Raw genomic sequence first — 19,090 nt, 5'->3', positions numbered from 1 at the left:
AAAGTGTAAAACACTTGTGTGTTTAGCCAAAATGTATGTGTCAAAAACCTAGCTTGATAAAGGGAAAGATTTGTCATTTTGAAGTAAATAGGAACAGTTAATTTTCTAAAGGAAAAAGACAATGAGTTGTTAGTCTATTCATTGACAAGCTTTCATTTCTGTCATTAATTTGCTGCCTAATACTAATAAATACATAAGTTTATTAGTATTAGGCAGCAACCATTAGCAGTATCAGCAATCATAACGGAACAGCAAGCAAAACTGTGCTAATGTTTTTTATATCAAACCTAGTGTAGATACATGAGGTAGCTTTGAAAATGATACAAATTATTTTTAAAACTGTTTATACTCTTGGCTAAATAATAATTTTATATACATAGCTTACATCTACACATATTATTTATGGTACACTGAGACAAATACCTACATCTGCTACTTATTAACTTCTTGTTTCTTTTCATATTCTTGATCATATTGTTTGTGCCAGTCCAGATTCATTTGATGCACAGACTCGCCACGTTTGGCAGCTGCTTTCCCATTCAAGATAGCTCCGAAACTAGCAAGAGCAGTCAGAACCATTAGGATATTCGCAATTTTAATCCTGGCTTCACTACGAGACCTTTCAATCAAATCTGCCCTGTAAAATATATAATTGTAAAGTAACTTTGAAAACAAAGTCTAATAAATAGTAGCAGAAGAAAATTGTCCAACAATGTCAATTCGTTTACACTTTACCAATGACCTTGGAAATCTTTATATAATGATGACGAAGATAATGCCAGAATAGGAAAATATGAATAACAAACAACGTACGAAACGAATGTCGGTATTTCTTCTTTGCTCTTAAATTTCTTCGTCCAAACTAGAATAATTTTCTGAAATTCAGATGGTCGGTATCTTGAAGACATTGATGTCGATCCTGGCGGAGGAGGAGCGCTCGAAGACGGAGCAGGTGTGCACATGCTACGTTTCAACAAACGAGGCATAATTCCAAAACGAAATAGTTTACTCATTTTTGCGATTTAGAAGAATTAATATTATTTCGTTATATTCGAACACCTCAATATATTTTTATAGTTTTTAGTCACTATGTCTCATCTTGAAAGTCATAAACAAAATCACACTTGATTTGATAATTTGGCATTGTCAGTGTCAATTTTGACATTGACATAAACATTTTATTTGACATGAGGCAAGGGCATAAGCAAGTATAAAAATTTTGTATTACGCGTCCTTGAGCCATGAGCACAAATTCAAACTCAAATATATTTATTGTAATAGCTAAGTATATTAATTTATGGACCAAGTAATTAATTGCACGTTATCAAAAATGCCCGCGCAACTTGAATAATGCCCAAAATGAGAGGGAACTAACCAAATTGACCAGGTATTAGTATTATTATAATTTTGCTCATTATTTCTTGGGCTAGATCTATTGACTACAAAACTTAGTGACACAAACAAATTGCCGTAAAACCGACTCCACGTAGTCTTGTCGCATCTGCCCCTAAAGTTTTGTTGCTGTCAGCGTAGGTGGTGGTGAGCGAAAACCATCTGCTGGGGCCGCCAGCAGAGCCCCACAGCGCCGGAGCCGAGACGGAAGCGTTGTCCGGGATATTAGTACTTCCTTATTACCATAAAATAAAAACGTATCTCCGTATTCACTATAAACCCCGAAAAACCATAATATAAACATAGGTGATTCTTATTATAACAAATTTCTTAAATGATTGCCAGCCAATGAACAGCTACACGACAATATTCATAATGTCCTGGCAATGTGATAAATTAGTTTAAATTCAATTTGTTTCGCCTGTCATGGCTTGTCCATATTCAAAGGTTCCGGGCATTTTAATAATGTTATATAAAGAATATAGGTATATCTTATATATATAGAAATGAAAATCAGTTATTATCAATCATAAAATATTTTAAATATACGTAAGTGCAAACTTAGTAGATATCAAGTTGCCGAGAATAAAAATATATGAGATAAACATTAGATTACATAATTTACATTAAATTACGTCTTTATGTAATAGTATTTCTTTTTTTATTGTTCCGTGGTATTTAATCATTTCACGATCAAAGGCATTGCCCTTGTGGGAAATAATTCCCTTACCTACTGACTGCTCCTTGAGAAGGGCGGATGAAATACAGGTGAGTATGAACATCCATGTCGATATTGGATAAGTATCAAATCTTCAATTTGTAACGTCTAGTTTCGTAAAAAGTATGCATAAATAAAAATATATCCTAATAAATACCTATATAGGCATAATATTAAGAAATTTATAGGTTCCAGATTATTATATAGGTATGTAGACTTCCACAAAATCTGTGACTACTACGGATTGACTTATATAATATCTTACCAATTTCATAATGCCTCTCCTTTATTTACTAAGTATATGAAAACAGTTCACAAAAGTTGCTCTTTGATTTGGAAACTTGGACATACAAATAACTAAATACATACCTAGCAGTTTTGTCCTCAGTTGCACCTACCTAGCTAAGTCTCTCAAAATGCGTCCTCCTTTAAAAACTCACCCCCATAATCACGGGCAATATTTCAAGAGTCGAGAGATGGATCTGCGACGTGGTTTTCTTGACGCATTGTGCATAAATAAACAGCAGTACATCGGTATCATCAACGAAGGAATTTGGCTTCTGGCTCTCAGTTTTCTGTAACCAGTCGTGGCACGCACTCGTGTAGTCGCGTCGTCGTCGCGTCGTCGCACTCGCCATACATGACGATGAGGAGAGATTCGGCGAACTACTTTCGCCCTACCACCTAACTTTTACGGCATATTTTGCATTCGGACTATGTGCCTCGCGGAAACTTAAAAAGTTTCAAATTTAATTAACGCGTAGTGTATATTTTGGTAAGCAGGCATTTTGCCAACATCATTCAATTTTGATTCCAATTTTATTGATCATGTTGATGCTGTTCGTTAGTAAATAAAACATTTTTTGAAATCATTCCTCAGCAAGATAAAAGTGTTAACAAGTGTTAAAGTGATATGAATTTAATTGACTCAATTATTTAGAGACTTTAAAAAAATTGTGATGAATATTAAGAATAGACATGGAAGTGAACAAAACAGAATGCGCGTCTAGCCTTCAAAGTACAACGTCTAGTCCACGGAGCCCAGTTAGGATTTTATCTGGTCCTCCTAAAAAGTCCGTAGCATCGAGGCTATGGGACCTTTTGCAACCAATTGCGAGACTTTGGGGTCTTGTTACAGCTGTAGGTGGGTAAATTACATCGTTACATAGTATTAGGTATTACACATATGTGGTGTGGCCCACAAAAATTAACTGATAAAAATTTGTAAACGCCGCGATTTGATCCTTATGTAATGAAGTCGATAGAACACTACTCAAGAAGTTGCGAATTATATGTTATAAGTTGTTACTTATGTTCCCAGCATTATCGTAAGTGGCAGATTTTCAAATTTGCTGCAACCGTTAAGTATTTGGTTTTTCAATTCGCTACCTTTGATGTACGATATCTTAAAGTTCGCATTCATAAATTAAATGGAAACTTTATTATTTAGATTCTGTCGATTTTATTACATAAACTAGCTTTTGCCCGCGGCTACGCCCGCGTGAATTTCATAGCAAAATCTCAGTAATTTCATCGCGTACTCTGTAAGACTGGTAAACATATATGATTCAAATTCGCATTTTTTCTCATCTTTAATTCGATTTCCCGTTTAGTTCAATTTCCCGTTTCCCGCTGTGTGTCTCGTCCCGCAAACTTGTTACATAAATATAAATAGCATGTTATTGTGAATAGAGCGCTCTTGATCAAGTTTCGCGCTCCCTAAAATCTGCCGTCTTGGGCTTCAGCCCTCTTTGTTCTGCAAATATTGTATATTTGTAAATATTGTATATGTATCTAATGTAGTTAATTAATTTTTGGTAGGTATTATAATGTAACGGCCGTTAAAGATCTATTTTACAGTGAAAACAGCATTAAAAACCATTGTGTAGTTCAAAAGATATAAACGCAAAAGCGGGAATGAATGTTGTTACTTTGTCACGCAGGGCTTAAAGAAAAGACAATTCTTATATTGGTTAATACCTAGTCCGATTTTGTGGTTATTACGTCATTCAAGTTTTTAGGTATTTTACTAATAAAAATTATAATTTTTAGTGTGATAAAAGTTTAGCACCTATAGTTGGTGTGAACCAACTACCTATAGGTAAAAATAACCTTATAAACTTATATTTAAGTTACTCAAAATTAAGTTTTACTCAAAATATGATTTATGATAGATAATTGTTTTCGACATAAATATAGAAAGGGCCCCGGTTTTCGATTGTATTATTTGTAGGTATTATTAAAAAAAAACTATCTTCGAAGTATAGATAAAAAGTTTATGATGACTTCCTAGATTGTACACATTTATACATGAAGTAAATTTGAAAAATTCATATTTTTCAAATTTACTTCATTATTTAGAAGACGAACCCAAGACACGCGATATCATTACGATTACGATATTCTTATTATAAAAAATAACATTGCTTTTATCAAAGTTCACGCTTCACAAGAAATACCGGTTACTCTTAAACCTGTACGAGTACTTTATCAATATCTACGTAAGCAATAGGTTTTGGGAAACCCCAAATGTATAAAACTTGTTCAATATCCGAAACATTTCTAGGGATTAGGTGGCGTGTGGTGCCGCCCTAGAATAGGACCACTCCATATCCTCGATGTCGTAGGAGGCGAGTAAGGCAGGTGATAGGCAACAAGTATTCCTAAGGAGAATTGACGTCTGGCAATCTCCATAAGACAAATCTTCAAAATTTTAACCCTTTATCATAAAAAAGCATAGGTACTATAGCATAACGTATATTTTGTCACTGTTGCACTTTACACTATTTGATAGTGACAGAAGGAGACAAAACATAATTTAGCCTTAAGTATGTTTTTTGATGTTTTTTATGAATAAAAGGTTATTTACTCAGACCCTAGGCTCGGAATCGCATTTCCGAACGAAACCGGGAATGTGCTGAGTTTAGAGAGAGATTGCGGGGATTTTGTGAATTACATATAACTTTATTTTCATCGATCTGACGGTATTCAATTTCTTTAGATTATTTACGAAATTAAAGCTGTTGAAACTAAATTATTTATTAAATTAAATGAGCTGTTTGTGAACAAAAGAAAGAAGACATGTTGTTTATCTCTTAACTTGGGGAAGTTTAAGCTCTAATTGTTTGTCGTGTCTCCAGGAAAAATAAGTTTCAAGCAAGTAAGTTTGGAGAGCCACTATCCGAATCGTAACCGTTTGGCAAGATATGCTGAATAATAAATTAGTGTCGCTATAGGGATTTGAACTTACCGTGATAGGGAAAATAACAGCAGAGTAAGAGTACTTGTGGCAAACCACTCCATTAATAGTGTCAAGAAAGTTGTTCTGTGTGTTTTTCCACGTAATAACGATAGTAACGATTACCTAATAGTGCCAAGAAAGGTTTTGTGTGTATTTCATTCCACGTAATAACGACGACCATCAGCCATGAGGAAATACGACTATGAAGAAGGAGTACTAACCCGCTGGACCGATAAATAAAATGGGTACAAATAGTATAGGTGCAATGTATTGGGGTGCATGGTAGGATCCTCTCCGTTGGCGCGTCTGCGAGGACGGCAAGTCGGAAACGTAGATCTGCCAATCTTCCAACATGACTCAAAGGCGAAATATAGACCGATAAATAAATTTAAGAAAATATAAATAAGAAAAAGGAAATCTAATCTAATTGCTGAGTGTTCAGGTCCAATCCAATGCACACTAATCTATCAAAATGTCTAAGTTAAATGAAATTAGGGCTATCGGATGTCGAGCGTCTCTATATCTGAGTGTCTCATCATAAATGCTACTCTTATATGTATAATAATTTCTACAATTGATAAAAAAACAATCGACCCTACAAGCCTTGTTTTCGACGAGGTATATAGACCTTCGGGAATAAGTGAAAACTGAACCAAAAAAATCAAAATCCTTTGCGTGGTTTTGAAGAAAGCTTAGAAGCAGACAGGCTGAGGCGACGACTTTGTTTATACTATGTAGTGATTACTCCAATAACTAACATATAAAAATATACAATTTTTTTATTATTTTTCAGTTATGAGCGGGGCTGGGGCTGAATTGCTCGTGTTGGGGTACGAAGTGGCTCCCGGTCTGCTGTGAGTACGTCTGTGCTTTAAAAATTCAATCTCAATTAGCTCAGTATACGTTTTTGTAACCAAACCTAAGGGGCGTTTTTCTCGGGGAGTACCTATAACATGGCTGAAATGTTCAAATTTTTGGTTCATTAGAATTTTCATCAGTTGAAAAAGGAAAACTAATTTTCCGGGCATTGTAAAATTTTAATTTGCTATACAATCTGTCTAATATATCTTAGTTATTACGACTTATGCATTGTGTATATATGTATTGAAATTGTTGAATGGTATTACATATCCTTATCGATCTATATCTAGATCGATTAGGACCTTGGTGAATTTATTGAGTATTATCACTGATTGCTAATAAAATGTACCTATATAGAAATATATTGCAAACTTTAAGTTTTACCATTTGTGTTGGCCTCAACAAAAAAAAATGGTTAAACTCTGTTGGAATTTTTAGGGAGCAACGCACGCTACACAAAGCATAATTGAATAAGCGAAAACTATGCACATACAGGGTTTATATGTACTACGAAATATTTGTATTACCCAAGAATTCTCGTCTGTTAAAAATATGTTGATATTAACCCAGTTCGCTGTTGTCAAAAGATAAGAGATTTCTATGTAGGTATAGGTACACGACATATACCTATATAGGTGGGTCTTGAATATTGATATAACATTTCATTTTTTACTTGATAATGAATTGCTACTTCTAATGTGTAGAATTCATTGCTGTTAATATACCTATTTGTTTTTTCTTATGAACATAGGAGGTAGCTGTAGCTATTAGCTACATTTTTATAATGATACTTAATTCTAAAAGATGTCTTCATAAATACTTTGGTATGTGTAATCCGTACTAATATTATAAATGCAAAAGCCTGTCTTCTTATTACGCTTTCCCAGATAAACCGTTGGAAGTATTTTAATTAGGTAAATTTTTGGAAGTCAAACAAAGACTACATATTTTTGTCAAAAATCAAACAACAAGTGAGATGATTAAGTATGAAAAGAAACAGCCTACTTTTTGTCGTAGACTACTAATATATTTTTTTAGTAACTATTTAGATCACAGACCTTTAGGTTAAATGGTCTGTGATTTAGATACATGTCTCAATTGTATCATCATTTACAATCATTACGAGACTTATTTACTTCCTTTATGATACGAAAAGGTAAGGTAGGTAAGTGACATACCTAGATAAAATTATTATCTATGGTAAATGATGATGTTGTTCGCATTTTTAGACTTAATACGTAGATATCATATTTAAGTATTTACTTAACTAAAATGGAATTAATTGCTTTTGCTAGTTTTTCTATAGTTTTAAAAGCCAATGCAAATATTGAATCACAATATTTGTTTTATAACATTGACGTTTGTAAAATCGCCTGTTTGTTTCACGAGTGACGATATTTGCCGGTTAGCGTTGCCACTACTATGACCAGTCAACTTTGTTGTTCCAAATGGAATTTTAAGATTTTAAATTTAGAAAAATACCACGTTTTCATTTGAGACTTTAATTTTTTCTTGACTGATATTTTTTAAATCCATTCAGGCATGATACAATCCAAACCATATTTATTTAGTCGTTATTATGTCGCTGTAAATAAAACTCAATCCCAAATATATGAACTGGGTGTTAAAAATAAAAGGATCAAAGAAAGAGAAAAGAGTCGAAGACGGACAGACGGGAAGGCGGACAACAAAGTGATACTATAAGGTTTCCGTTTTTACCTTTTGCGGCACGGAACCCTATAAAAATAGAATCTTTGTTAATTAAGTATCAATGTTTATTCAGACACTTTATTATTTATGTACTTTTCCGTTCCGTAAGAATAATAAATATTATTGCTATAAGGCGACTGTACGCCTCGGTAGTTTAATTTCTTTAACATTAATATCTATGACGTAATAAATAAACGTGTATCTAAGTTAATTATCGCTTAAATGCTAAGTTTAAGGACTCATAAAAATATTATTTGAAAAACATGAGATATTTTTCCGTAGCATAACATTTTTCTGTATTGGTATTTTTTCTGCTCTTTGTTTTAGAACAATGAATTAACATGAATAAATATGTATAGGTACTTTTTTCAATAGTTCATTGGAATGCCATTATGGCCGTTGTTGAAAGATGAATTTCACGATATTTGCGATTGAAATTGATTTCAACGATGAATGTACGCCGCAACAGCTTGTCATCGAAATTGACTGTAATATTTCCTTCATCAGAGTCGGGGCAGGCCTAGTCCTCATTCTGGAGACGATGTGGGTAGCAGCACTGTTCGTGGACCTGCTGTGTCGCCGCGGGGAATACACGCTATCCCTGCGCTGTTGGGATTTCACGCGGTGGTCGTGCGGGCGTGCGCGCGCCCCCTTCTACGCGTGCGCGGCGACAGCCATACTGTTTGCTAACCTTACCCTACTTGCTACTGTTGCAGGTGAGAAATTGAAAATTAGTGTTTTTTTAACTTACGCGCTTTGAACACTTAAGTGCCATTCCCTATATTGTTCAGTCGTGCTGCATTGCGACGAGGACATTATAGCTACGTTGTGCTCCGCTACGAATTCTACGTTAATCCGTTAACGGATGTCATTGTGACGGAGCTCGACTGAGCAATGGGGCTTGGCTCTGTCTTATTTAATGTTCAACGACCTTGCTGTTGCTGAGGTCGTGCCAGACACGAGTATTTGCGTAGTTCGAGTGTGATTGTTGAGAAACTGCATCCACCTGCAAATACTCTGTACGTCTGGCACGTCCTTGCTGTCACCGTGGTCGCACTACGGTGACAGCAAGGACGTTGAATCGTCAGCAACATAAAATAAAAAAGTCGAGTTATTACGTTAATAATAATAAATCTTTATTTCGGACATAATTCATATGTTGTTTGTAATGAAACAGAAATAAATAAACAGGAGTTAGTAATAGGAAACAAAGTACGGTTTCCCAGCGCAAGGTATTTTAGTTAAATTTAAGATTGTGCTATTATACTGTGTAATTAACCTAAACATTTTCATTGCCAAGTTGGGACATCATGAGGTGGTCGAAAGTTTGCGCGCGCGTTTTCGCCATCCTTGTATATGTGGACTAAGTTATTTTTACTTACTTTGAATAGGTATGGTTCTTTAGTAGATAGTAGCTTCGTTATAGATTTAAACATAACTAAATGTACAACAATTCCATTATAATAAATTGAAAAGCCTTGAGTAATTCAACAATGAATAACGGTATATTAAAACAATATCCATTGTCATCACATTGTGTGGTAATTTATCACCTGATCACTCCAACACTATAAAAATAAATTGATGTATTACATAACCTCAGATGGTATAAAACTATTTTATATATATTTTTCACATTCAGAAAGGGGTCTTTCAATAAATAGCAAACACGTCGTTCATAGGTGCTAACTCACAAGCAGTACCTACAGTACCTAGTTTTCTGTCACATTAAACCAAGCGAGGAAATATACCTACATTTTTTGACTTATTCCTTTGCTTTGCTTCAAGGAATACTTCATTACATAAAACTGATTCTTGTCCAGGTGGAATGCTTCTAGTCTTAGCTGCGCTTAGAGCTGCAGTGCCCTTTTCTCCTTATGCCACACACGGGCCTCATTCTCCAAGAGCTGGCAGCTCGTTGCTCAGCCAACACGACTCACCACTGCCCGATGTGTTCTACAACGCGGCGCATTCGGGTGAAGACAGGTACTTGTAGACTCATATGAAATGCTAGGTAATATTCGTATTTTTGGTAAGCCGATCTGGCATGATAGGGACCAACACTGTTCAAATGAGTTTCTTTCGGCATTTCTTCTCAGCAGTGGTCGTTCCGAAATGCCAGTAGTTTCTAGCTTGTGAGAAATAACTATAAATTTAAAGATTGACGAGAAAAAGTGCCTGTGAAGGTCTAATTTCTGAATAAATGATTTGAATTTGAATTTGAATTTGAATTTTATTTTAGAGCTCTTCTCTCTGTTTGGCAACAACACTCACACGGTTGGTTCAATAATGCAGTTCATTCGAACAAAGACATGTATTTGAACAATAATATGATTATGATGTTAGGTGATACCCGTGTTCCAGTAGTATTCTCTCCAAACACCATACTGGAGCAGACTCAAGACCGGATTTGAACTAGCCTTGGAACAATGATGGAACCAAATGTAAATTCCACGAGCTCTCTTTTTTCTATTTCTTTCCAACTCTTCTCTTAACCTGCTGGATTAAATTTCATTTCCAATAAGCAAGAACAAACATCACCTTCATCCGAACTTTCAACAACATCAAATGAGAATCGATAAGATAATTTATTTGCAAGAGATTTTCTTTATTTCCGTGTTTACTTGCATCTGTTCTCATTGTTATTTTGCAATGGAAAATTTGATCTAGTGAATATTTATTTTTACGTTTTTCAGATCGGAAGAAATGACAGTACTGGAAGTGAGATCAGAAAGACCTCGGTCTGCGACACCAAAGCCACCACTACTTGAACTGTGAAAGTTTATTTCCCTTTGGTTCTATTTAGCCAGTGAGAATATTAAAATGTGCTCATAGTTATAAATCTAGGACGGTAACTGAGATTGATAAGATCGTAAACGCGATTGATAGAAGCCAGTTGTTTAATTGTCTACCCATTTATTTTATGGTACTGATAAAGTATAATATGGTCTAGTAGGTATTTTAATCACAAGCTAATTTCTTCTTTTCTGATATTTTTTTCTTTTTCTCCTGGTGGAAAAAAGTAGGTCATTGGTAAGTCATACAAAAATAATCGGTTTTTTTAAGGAAAATTGAATAAGTTCTAATTATGACATGGCGTGACAGGCGTATTTTTTACAAGCTTTTATTTATCTTGCAATATATCTAACTACCTATGTATGCATGTCGCTATGCATATCGCTATATATTTTTGTAAAAAAACTTATGTTAGACTTCCTTTGTGGAACATCTGAAAGATGATCAGATACGGACTGGGTGTAAATCAACAAAATAATTAGGTAATAAGTTATTTATTAGTGTAGCTTATATAATTTTATACCTACAGAACATCTGTGATAGTATAGATTGTAGTCACGTGAATCAATGGTAATCTAAATCTGGCATTAAAGTTTCTAATAAATCATTCGGCCTTTCATTACTTCTATGCCTGTTTTTGGCTAAGAACTGCATAGTATGAATAGGCTGCTTTCATAATCTGAAACATAAAAGAGATAAGTATATTGATTTGATACTTGATACGCCTCTATGCCTGCTTTAGATAAGGAGGAGGAAGAAAGATCAATAAAGAGTTGCATTAGGCAAATTAAGGAAAAAGTAGGCGTGTCGTATATCAAGAAGTAAAGCAAACAGCTACGAAGAAAGAGAGAATAATAGAATGAACTCCAACGACAAGAGTATTAAATTAAATTATGATATTGCTTTAACTACTTCTCCCGTTTCTGAGATATTAGGTACTAACTTAATGTATTTTCTCAGTCTGTTTTATATTACCCGTTCACAATACCTTACCGCTAAGAAACAGTCATTGCTCATATAAGCGAAGCCCGCAGCAGACAATCGGAGAGGTCTCTGAGCTCTCATCATCACCATCATCAGCAGTCGACGGAGCCGAGGCGACATCCTCTCCCATCGGCTCTGCATCACGGCATCGCCCACACGGGCCGCCTAAAAATAAAATACTTTTCCATATACTTTCACGGATAATCCACGGGACCAATTTTGATGTAAGATAAAGCCAATGCTTATATATATTTCTGAATCAACCCTATAACTAATGCAATTGGGGAAGTGTGTGTCGAAAAGACTATCCAAAAATAGATATTGTCCCGCGAGCAGAGCCGCCTGCAATTGCGGGTAGTACAAATATGTTGTCATGCTATTAAATAGTGCAATAATTACAACCACCTAATTTCCCAAAATTATCGGTTTATGTATGAAGGGAAGTGCTGATTGATTCATTCACTATATCTACCCTGTCCTAACACAATATCGAGGCGATGTTCGCCGGTTTAGAAACGTAATCGCATTTGCTACTTGGCGGTTGCTCTCTTACTCCGATAGTTCGTTGGTTTGGCATTGGAGCTAAATTGAGAGTACCATTCGCAATCCTTCAGACAATTTTAGATTTTTAATATTGATATGATAATAATTTGCATAATAACAACAAAGAAAGTCCCTTAAGGAGGGACTAAATAAATTAATCAACTTGGTAACATGGATCTCACAACTTTTTACGGTAGAAAAACTGAGCTGCGAACTGAGGTTTTTTACAGCATGTTTTTGTTGGCATACTATTGTCTATTGAAACCTTCATTGCACAGCGATGGATTTGTCAAACATCCTCAGAATACAACTCGAAACCGCATTTTCATTACTAGGTTATATTGCGCTTTATAATGCACATTTTTACTTCCCATGATTAATGAAGTACCTATCTCCCTGTTGTACATAGCTCCACTGAGCTGAGCTAATACCCGCTGGGAGAGATATACCCGTCTATTAAGACTGGGCCAGCCTGTTGCCACAATTTACTAGAAAGAAAGCAGTTACTAAATTCCTTGTCTTAAATAGTGACTACATTTTGTTTAATGGAAAACTAGGTATAGGTAATACTATAAACAAAATCCTTATCTAGTATAGCACTCTGTGGTATCTTTTTGTTATCTTTGTCGTTAAATTAAAAGAAATTGATAATTGTCTGATGGTGGCGCTATTGAGTGGACGCCCTACTTGAGTAATTTAGAAACTAAATCATATTAGCTAGGTGGTTTACTCACTTGCAACGTAAGTTCATTGGCAGTGAAGCACTGGAGCGCGAGCTGTATGATCATGGCGATAAAGAAGGCTAGTGACGTTACCAGACGTATGGACTTGAAGCTAGACGCGTCTTGCTGGAAGAAATCGTAGTTTAGGATAACCTTTAGCATTTACTCTCCTCCGTCGGTTTGGGATATCGACTGATTTGGTCAATCGAATCAATAGTAGGTTAATGATAAACAAATTGGAGGAGGAAAAGTTAAAATTAAAGAATTTATTGGCGTTCGATGCTTGACTTTGAAGAGCTTTTGAAGCCATTGAATATCTTTTATATATAATATCTTTTATGTATAAGTATCTGTATTTCATTTATTTTTATTATGAGAAATAAATAAATACATGCAAATCAGCTCAACGAGGCAACCATTATACTAATAAATTAATATAATACTGGTAAAAGAAGAAAAACCCAAATAAAATCGTCTAAGTCCTCGAACACGTAATAGTTACATACGTAATTATTTTTTTCCTTAAATCGTTGATAAATAAAATATATAAAATAAAAAATAATAAGTATACGACTAATGTGTAGCTAGCTGTCAGTGACAATTTAAAATATTAATTAATGCAAAAGAGTGTCATAATTCTGTGGGGCTCACCGAAACTTGAACCATTACGACGCAAATGGCAGCCATGCTGGAGAGAAGTTGCGTCATGAACCCATAAGAGTAAGTTCTTGCGAAGTTCTCCACGCAGCTGAGGACAAAAAGCCAGGAATCGATTACGCAAGTAGGTAGTGCTACCAGATAATTGAGTTAACGTACAATACAATGGTGCATGTGGTGAAGATGCAGCTCAAACATTCTAATACAGCACAGATAGATTACTTCGTTCGATGACTTCGTTCTTTCTTTTAAATCTATGTATATTTATCAATTGATCAACGCAACACCTCAACTATACGCGATAATTGTTACGTGTCATTATTATCTAAATAATATAATAGTATTTATTATGTTTATCGGTGGGAAAAAATCATTTTCACAGCCAGACAACTGTTAGAAATTGTATTTTTTCTTATGTATTATATTCCTAACATACAGGTACAACGAGCGAAAATGTGTGAAATGTGTATAGGTAGAAAAATTTATGAAATTTTCATTTCGTCAAAGGTGAATACGGAACGCTGATTATGTTGATGTAGGCGTAAGAAAAAAGCAACGGGGTGACAATATTGGGGCCATAATCCGGGAATATTGCAGTTTGTGGTGTCTACAGTCATCGTGGATGTTATTACTTTCATATCGACTTAAAGAAGTACGAATTGATTTTTCCCTGACTACGTGTAGGTAATCTTTATGTAGCTATTGATCAAGATGTCTGTTTGTCATAGCAGGCACGTTTTCAATAAGTGCGGACCGAGCATTAAGCGAATGTTCGCATTTCCATGTACGATCTGCATGGAACTAGTTCAGTTATTTGTAACGCGTGTAACTATGTCTACGAGTATGAGTTGTTGACTACACGAGTGTATCATTTTGAAGTAATACTTTTCAATTTTTTTTACTAGTGTACCTACTCTAATGTTATATAATAATGCATATTTAATAATTGAAAAGCTTAAGGCGGACTTTGATGGAATTTGGCACACTGATAGACGAAACCACCCGGACTTTTTTTATGGTTTTTCCCGAGCGAAGCCAGGGCGGGCTGTTAAATGATATAGAGGTAATTATATTTTGTTATGTCAGGCACAGCACAGCTAATTCCTGGAAAAGCAAGAAGCAAAGCAAATAGTATATATTTTATTATTATTAGTATTAAATATTATTATACCTGAAACACAGGTTGATTATTATTATATAGTTACCTACTAGTTTCGAAATATCGGAAACCTGGAAGATTCTTAAAATGAGTTTCGTGCACTAAATTTATTTGAAGATGAAAATGAAGATAGAAGTTTACAATAAGTATAATAGCAGCCTTATTTGTTACCAAACAATATTACGTATAAAAATTATCGCAACTGTTAGTCGACATTTCCATCAATATTCACTCATGAGTGAAATTTATTTTGAAAATTATCGCATAAAATAATGATATATATATAAAAGTATTTTTAAGTAGTAAAGTGTCCAGACGCAGTAGGAACCGTATAGTGATTCTTGTAAAACTGTACTTTAGATTAGAGAAATGAGTTCTAACATAGAACGAGAAACTCCACGGGGAACTTGAAATTTATAATGTTTGTGCCAACCAGAAGAAACTTTTGAAGAACAAAGTATCTGTTATTCACGCACCCCAACTAGGTTGCTACTATTACTTATAATATCCATTATAAAATATTGTAGAAATATCGGTTTGGTCTGGATATATCTATTAACGAACATTCGATGGAACCATAAGTTTTTCGCATAACCTACACCTACGGCACCTACTTAATTTAAGTAGGTGCCGTAGGTGTGCCCACCGATAAACTAACTCGCGTAACTAACTCGTTGGATATCGCAATCGAAATCAATAAGTCAGTGTATAAAAACATTTCCATGGTTATACTGAATGTTACAGATAGGTATCACGTCTGTAGATGACACAGCTAGACAGTGCCAGAAGTCGCGAATGTCAGGTAAGGTTTGGCTAGATAACTGGCTTACGCGTGGAGTTTTGAGATTATGAAATAGTAATAGGTTTTAACCTAGGTTCCTGGAAATTCTTTTCAATTTCCACTTAATAGCCCTTTCTCTTGATATAATATGAGAGACTAATATTAAGTGGAAAGGTTGTCGTATCGTCGGTATTAATTTATTTGTGAATTGCCAAGTTTGGCGCTCGGCACGCAGCCGGTTGGCAGTTAATACTCGTTGCACTTTATGGCATATAGCCGGTCGGACCCCGCTTGCCAAAACTTGGGTGCACGCCTATCTACTAATAGCTATACAGCTGTTGTTTTGGCGAAGGAAATATTTTCTTTTTCGGGTCAACGTCCGGTGATTTAAAGGAAATGGACATAGGGATGTGAGATTTTAATGTTGGTTCGTATGTGTAGGTTTTTATGAATTTAGTAGACATTGTACTATTGTTTTACTCCTAGCGGGGAGAGGCTGATGTACTGAGATATAAGCTCTGCTTGGTTCAGCCACCAGTCTCTCACAATCTTGATTATTAAAAACTACCATGTACGTACAATATGTATAAATATCTGTCTATCATACAACTAGGATTGCAGAGAAAAATAAAGAATATTTGAATTTTTGAATTTGAAGTATACTCACAGTTTTTGCCTATGGCGTTGTCTGTTACTATATGGTTGAGAATAACCGGGTAATCACTCAAATGAGAGATATGTTCTTTGCAAATTTTCCTTACATACTCAATGTAATGATAAGGATACGACTCGCTGTTTTCTTTTTATTATTTGCCATTGAAATAATATAAAACACAAATAAAATAAAGAATGTTCGAGCCTAATTAGATATTCATATATGACGGCGAAATACGCAATTCCGTGACATGAAAAATAAACATTAAAACTGTTTAAAAACATGTAACTATTTGAATGAACCTTCCATTTTTCATAACAGTCGTAAAATTGCTTAAAAAACACGAACTTTCCCTAATGAGCTGTTAGCTCAGTGACATTTCAAAATGTTAAGCTTTGAACAGAAAAGTCAGTAGCATTTTTCTCTTATTTATGTATGACACATCGTCACTCACGCTCATATGTCGGCGTCCTACTTACCGGAAAAAAGCGGCTCGGAGCCTACGAAAGGCAAGCTACGTACTAGGTATATGCATAAGTGAAAAGTAAGAAAGGAAAAAAAATATTAAAATTTCTGGATATGAGCAAGCAAATGTGCTTCCATTTATTCAAAGTGGAGTCTTAAAGTAATGAATCTCATATCGATAGAGTCTCGTTTTAATGTTTGATATGTTATACCTAAGTGAGTCGGTGCACCTTAATTTGTCACATGATAGTTTACAAATACTATATACAAAATTTCGAAATGATAGTTTTTTTTTTAATAAATATAATTTACTATTTAGATTAGTATAGTCATAGAATTTTAAACATAATATTACTTCTTTATTGTTAGAGCGAATATGTACTAGAAAAAAAAACAGGACTATCGAAACTTTTAGCTTTTCATTTCGTTAATAATACCATACGCAATTTTGATTATAAAACAATAGACTCGTCTATTTCTGTACTACATAATAGAGAATGTTATAAAAGAAATATAGCATTATTTGGTTTAAGGGCTAAATGAAAAAATATTGCATGATGTTGATGAACTTTCATCAAACACATAACTCATAGTTCGAAAAATAATTAACATGAAATGCAAATGGGAGCGACACGCAGCGCAAACAGCACTGATTTATGCTCCGAATTTTCAGAATGCACTCGTCGTTATTGAAAGCTAGCTAAAAACGAAGCTTCCGTGAGAATTTCAGAACTCACTCCACCTATGTACCAGATTTAATCAAACTTCGCTTTTACTTCAAATTCGTCAACGAATTCTTCATGGCCGGAGAGCCGTGGTCAAATTCGGCGCTTTTACTCTGAAATTAGGCGTTTACAGGTACCTACTTTGTAATGTTAAATTTTAAATTAAGCAAATGGTGATCTATGAAAACTACCATATTGAGTCACAAATGAATCTATATAGGTATATATATAAATTCATTTGTCATTCATTTATATAGGTATGTATATAAAGTCTCAAATGAATTTATACAGGTAGGTATGTATATAAATTCATTTGAGAGTTCGTATCTTTCTTTAACGTTATTTTGACATTTGAATTGAGGTAGTACACTAGTATTTTGTCATATCGATGAGTCTTCATGAGGATCACTTTGCCGATATTAAAAAGCATATGTGATAAAAAGTAACTAGTGAGTACCTACCTTATTAGAAGCTGATGTTGATGAATACAGCTGAGCAACGTTTTTTCTATTTGTTTTTCCACTTCTATGTCTTGAAATCTCGTCCGAACGATTTTATCGACGTCATCTATATCCATACGTCTATCAATTGTAATTAATGAAGAGCCGTCAGCATTAAACCGCACGTTTTCGTACATCTGTAATATTGTCCGGTCGTACGCAGTAACTAAAGCCTCTCGTAGAATAGCAAATTGTGAACTCATGTGAAGAATAAGCGAACCAATAAATGTGTCTATGGTCATCACTATATGACCCGTCCACAGCAAGCCAACAGTCTCCAAAACAAAGGTAGAAATATACGAAAAGTCTCTCTGGTAGTCCCAAGGGATGAAAATAGGTTGCGGCAGTGTTCGAGACGGATATAATGCCGTGTCATTTATTTTTGCGATTTCAGCTTTCCAGCGCAAATCCATGATGGTTCCGTAAACATTTGTGTTTCCGATGGTAAGCCAACCGAAAAATATAAAAGAGCTAGTCATTATTCTCGTTGTCCTGATCGTGGTACGGTTTTTGGCGTTATTTTGGTAATAACCGTACAAGTCGATTTCTAATATTCTTACAATTTCTTGAATTTTGTCATTTTTGAAGAAAAATATGTAAAGTTTAATCAAAGTTAAGTCATGAGTGATGACGAAAGATAAGCTGAACATGAAGCGGTCTATGTCTTTTTTACCGACGAAAGGGTCGATGGTTTCGAGTCCAACAAAGCCAGCAACCCACACTAGTTGGGTGACGATGGAGTAGTACAAGTACCAGCTGGGAAAGTTTCTAGTATCATTTTCGTCAGGCTGATGCCACCATCCCAGGCCGAGGAATCTTAGGAGATAGAAATGAAAAGCGAAGTATCGCGTCGGACGTGCGACTGCCTCGGCCTCCATGATGACGAAGAAGTTGGTAAATGATTACGAAAGCGTCATCATAAGGCAGTCATGATGACACGGTACCGAACCTCAATATTAAGCTGTTAATATTTGATGGGGTCGTGAGACAACGTAATTATAACTTGGGTGTGATTTTGTAAGGGGTAGCTTCACAGATAACATTTTGTTTGTGTAAAACGAATAGTGGTTATGATCGTTCATTGAATACAATCGTTGCCAATAGTAGATATAGGTGTAATGTTTTGTTTATATTGGATTTGTCTTGTTGGTATTGAATGAGACAATAATACACGAATCACG

At 34.9% G+C, this 19,090-nt stretch overlaps 3 protein-coding genes across 5 annotated transcripts; 1 reads left to right on the top strand and 2 right to left on the bottom strand.

Annotated features, from left to right (window-relative positions):
- Positions 1–327: 327 nt before the first annotated feature.
- On the bottom strand, positions 328–1,121 carry LOC128671486 (uncharacterized protein). Its single transcript, XM_053747972.1, has 2 exons — positions 814–1,121; positions 328–637 (listed from the first exon to the last, which is right to left on the bottom strand). The coding sequence occupies exons 1-2, from the start codon at positions 1,011–1,013 to the stop codon at positions 433–435; spliced, it is 405 nt and encodes a 134-aa protein (XP_053603947.1). The 5' UTR covers positions 1,014–1,121; the 3' UTR covers positions 328–432.
- A 982-nt stretch (positions 1,122–2,103) lies between these two features.
- On the top strand, positions 2,104–11,325 carry LOC128671380 (uncharacterized). Of its 2 annotated transcripts, none has more exons than XM_053747813.2 (5): positions 2,104–2,160; positions 6,145–6,205; positions 8,430–8,638; positions 9,746–9,908; positions 10,619–11,325. In XM_053747813.2, the coding sequence occupies exons 2-5, from the start codon at positions 6,147–6,149 to the stop codon at positions 10,698–10,700; spliced, it is 513 nt and encodes a 170-aa protein (XP_053603788.1). In that variant the 5' UTR covers positions 2,104–2,160; positions 6,145–6,146; the 3' UTR covers positions 10,701–11,325. The 2 variants fall into 2 exon arrangements, with proteins under 2 accessions (XP_053603788.1, XP_053603787.1); XM_053747812.1 differs by lacking the exon at positions 2,104–2,160 and adding an exon at positions 2,673–3,254.
- LOC128671379 (odorant receptor 45a) lies at positions 11,262–18,791 on the bottom strand. 2 transcript variants are annotated; one of them, XM_053747810.1, is made up of 5 exons: positions 17,871–18,791; positions 13,619–13,715; positions 12,980–13,093; positions 11,712–11,867; positions 11,262–11,397 (listed from the first exon to the last, which is right to left on the bottom strand). In XM_053747810.1, exons 1-5 carry the CDS (start codon positions 18,785–18,787, stop codon positions 11,344–11,346), a joined length of 1,338 nt encoding a protein of 445 aa, XP_053603785.1. In that variant the 5' UTR covers positions 18,788–18,791; the 3' UTR covers positions 11,262–11,343. The 2 variants fall into 2 exon arrangements, with proteins under 2 accessions (XP_053603785.1, XP_053603786.1); XM_053747811.1 differs by lacking the exon at positions 17,871–18,791 and adding an exon at positions 13,784–13,863.
- Positions 18,792–19,090: the final 299 nt, after the last annotated feature.

This window comes from Plodia interpunctella, chromosome 7 (assembly GCF_027563975.2).
Source record: "Plodia interpunctella isolate USDA-ARS_2022_Savannah chromosome 7, ilPloInte3.2, whole genome shotgun sequence".
In the NCBI taxonomy this organism is placed as follows: Eukaryota; Metazoa; Arthropoda; class Insecta; order Lepidoptera; family Pyralidae; genus Plodia; species Plodia interpunctella.
The sequence above is the reverse complement of the archived record's forward strand: the minus strand, read 5'-3'. Positions and strand labels throughout refer to the sequence as shown.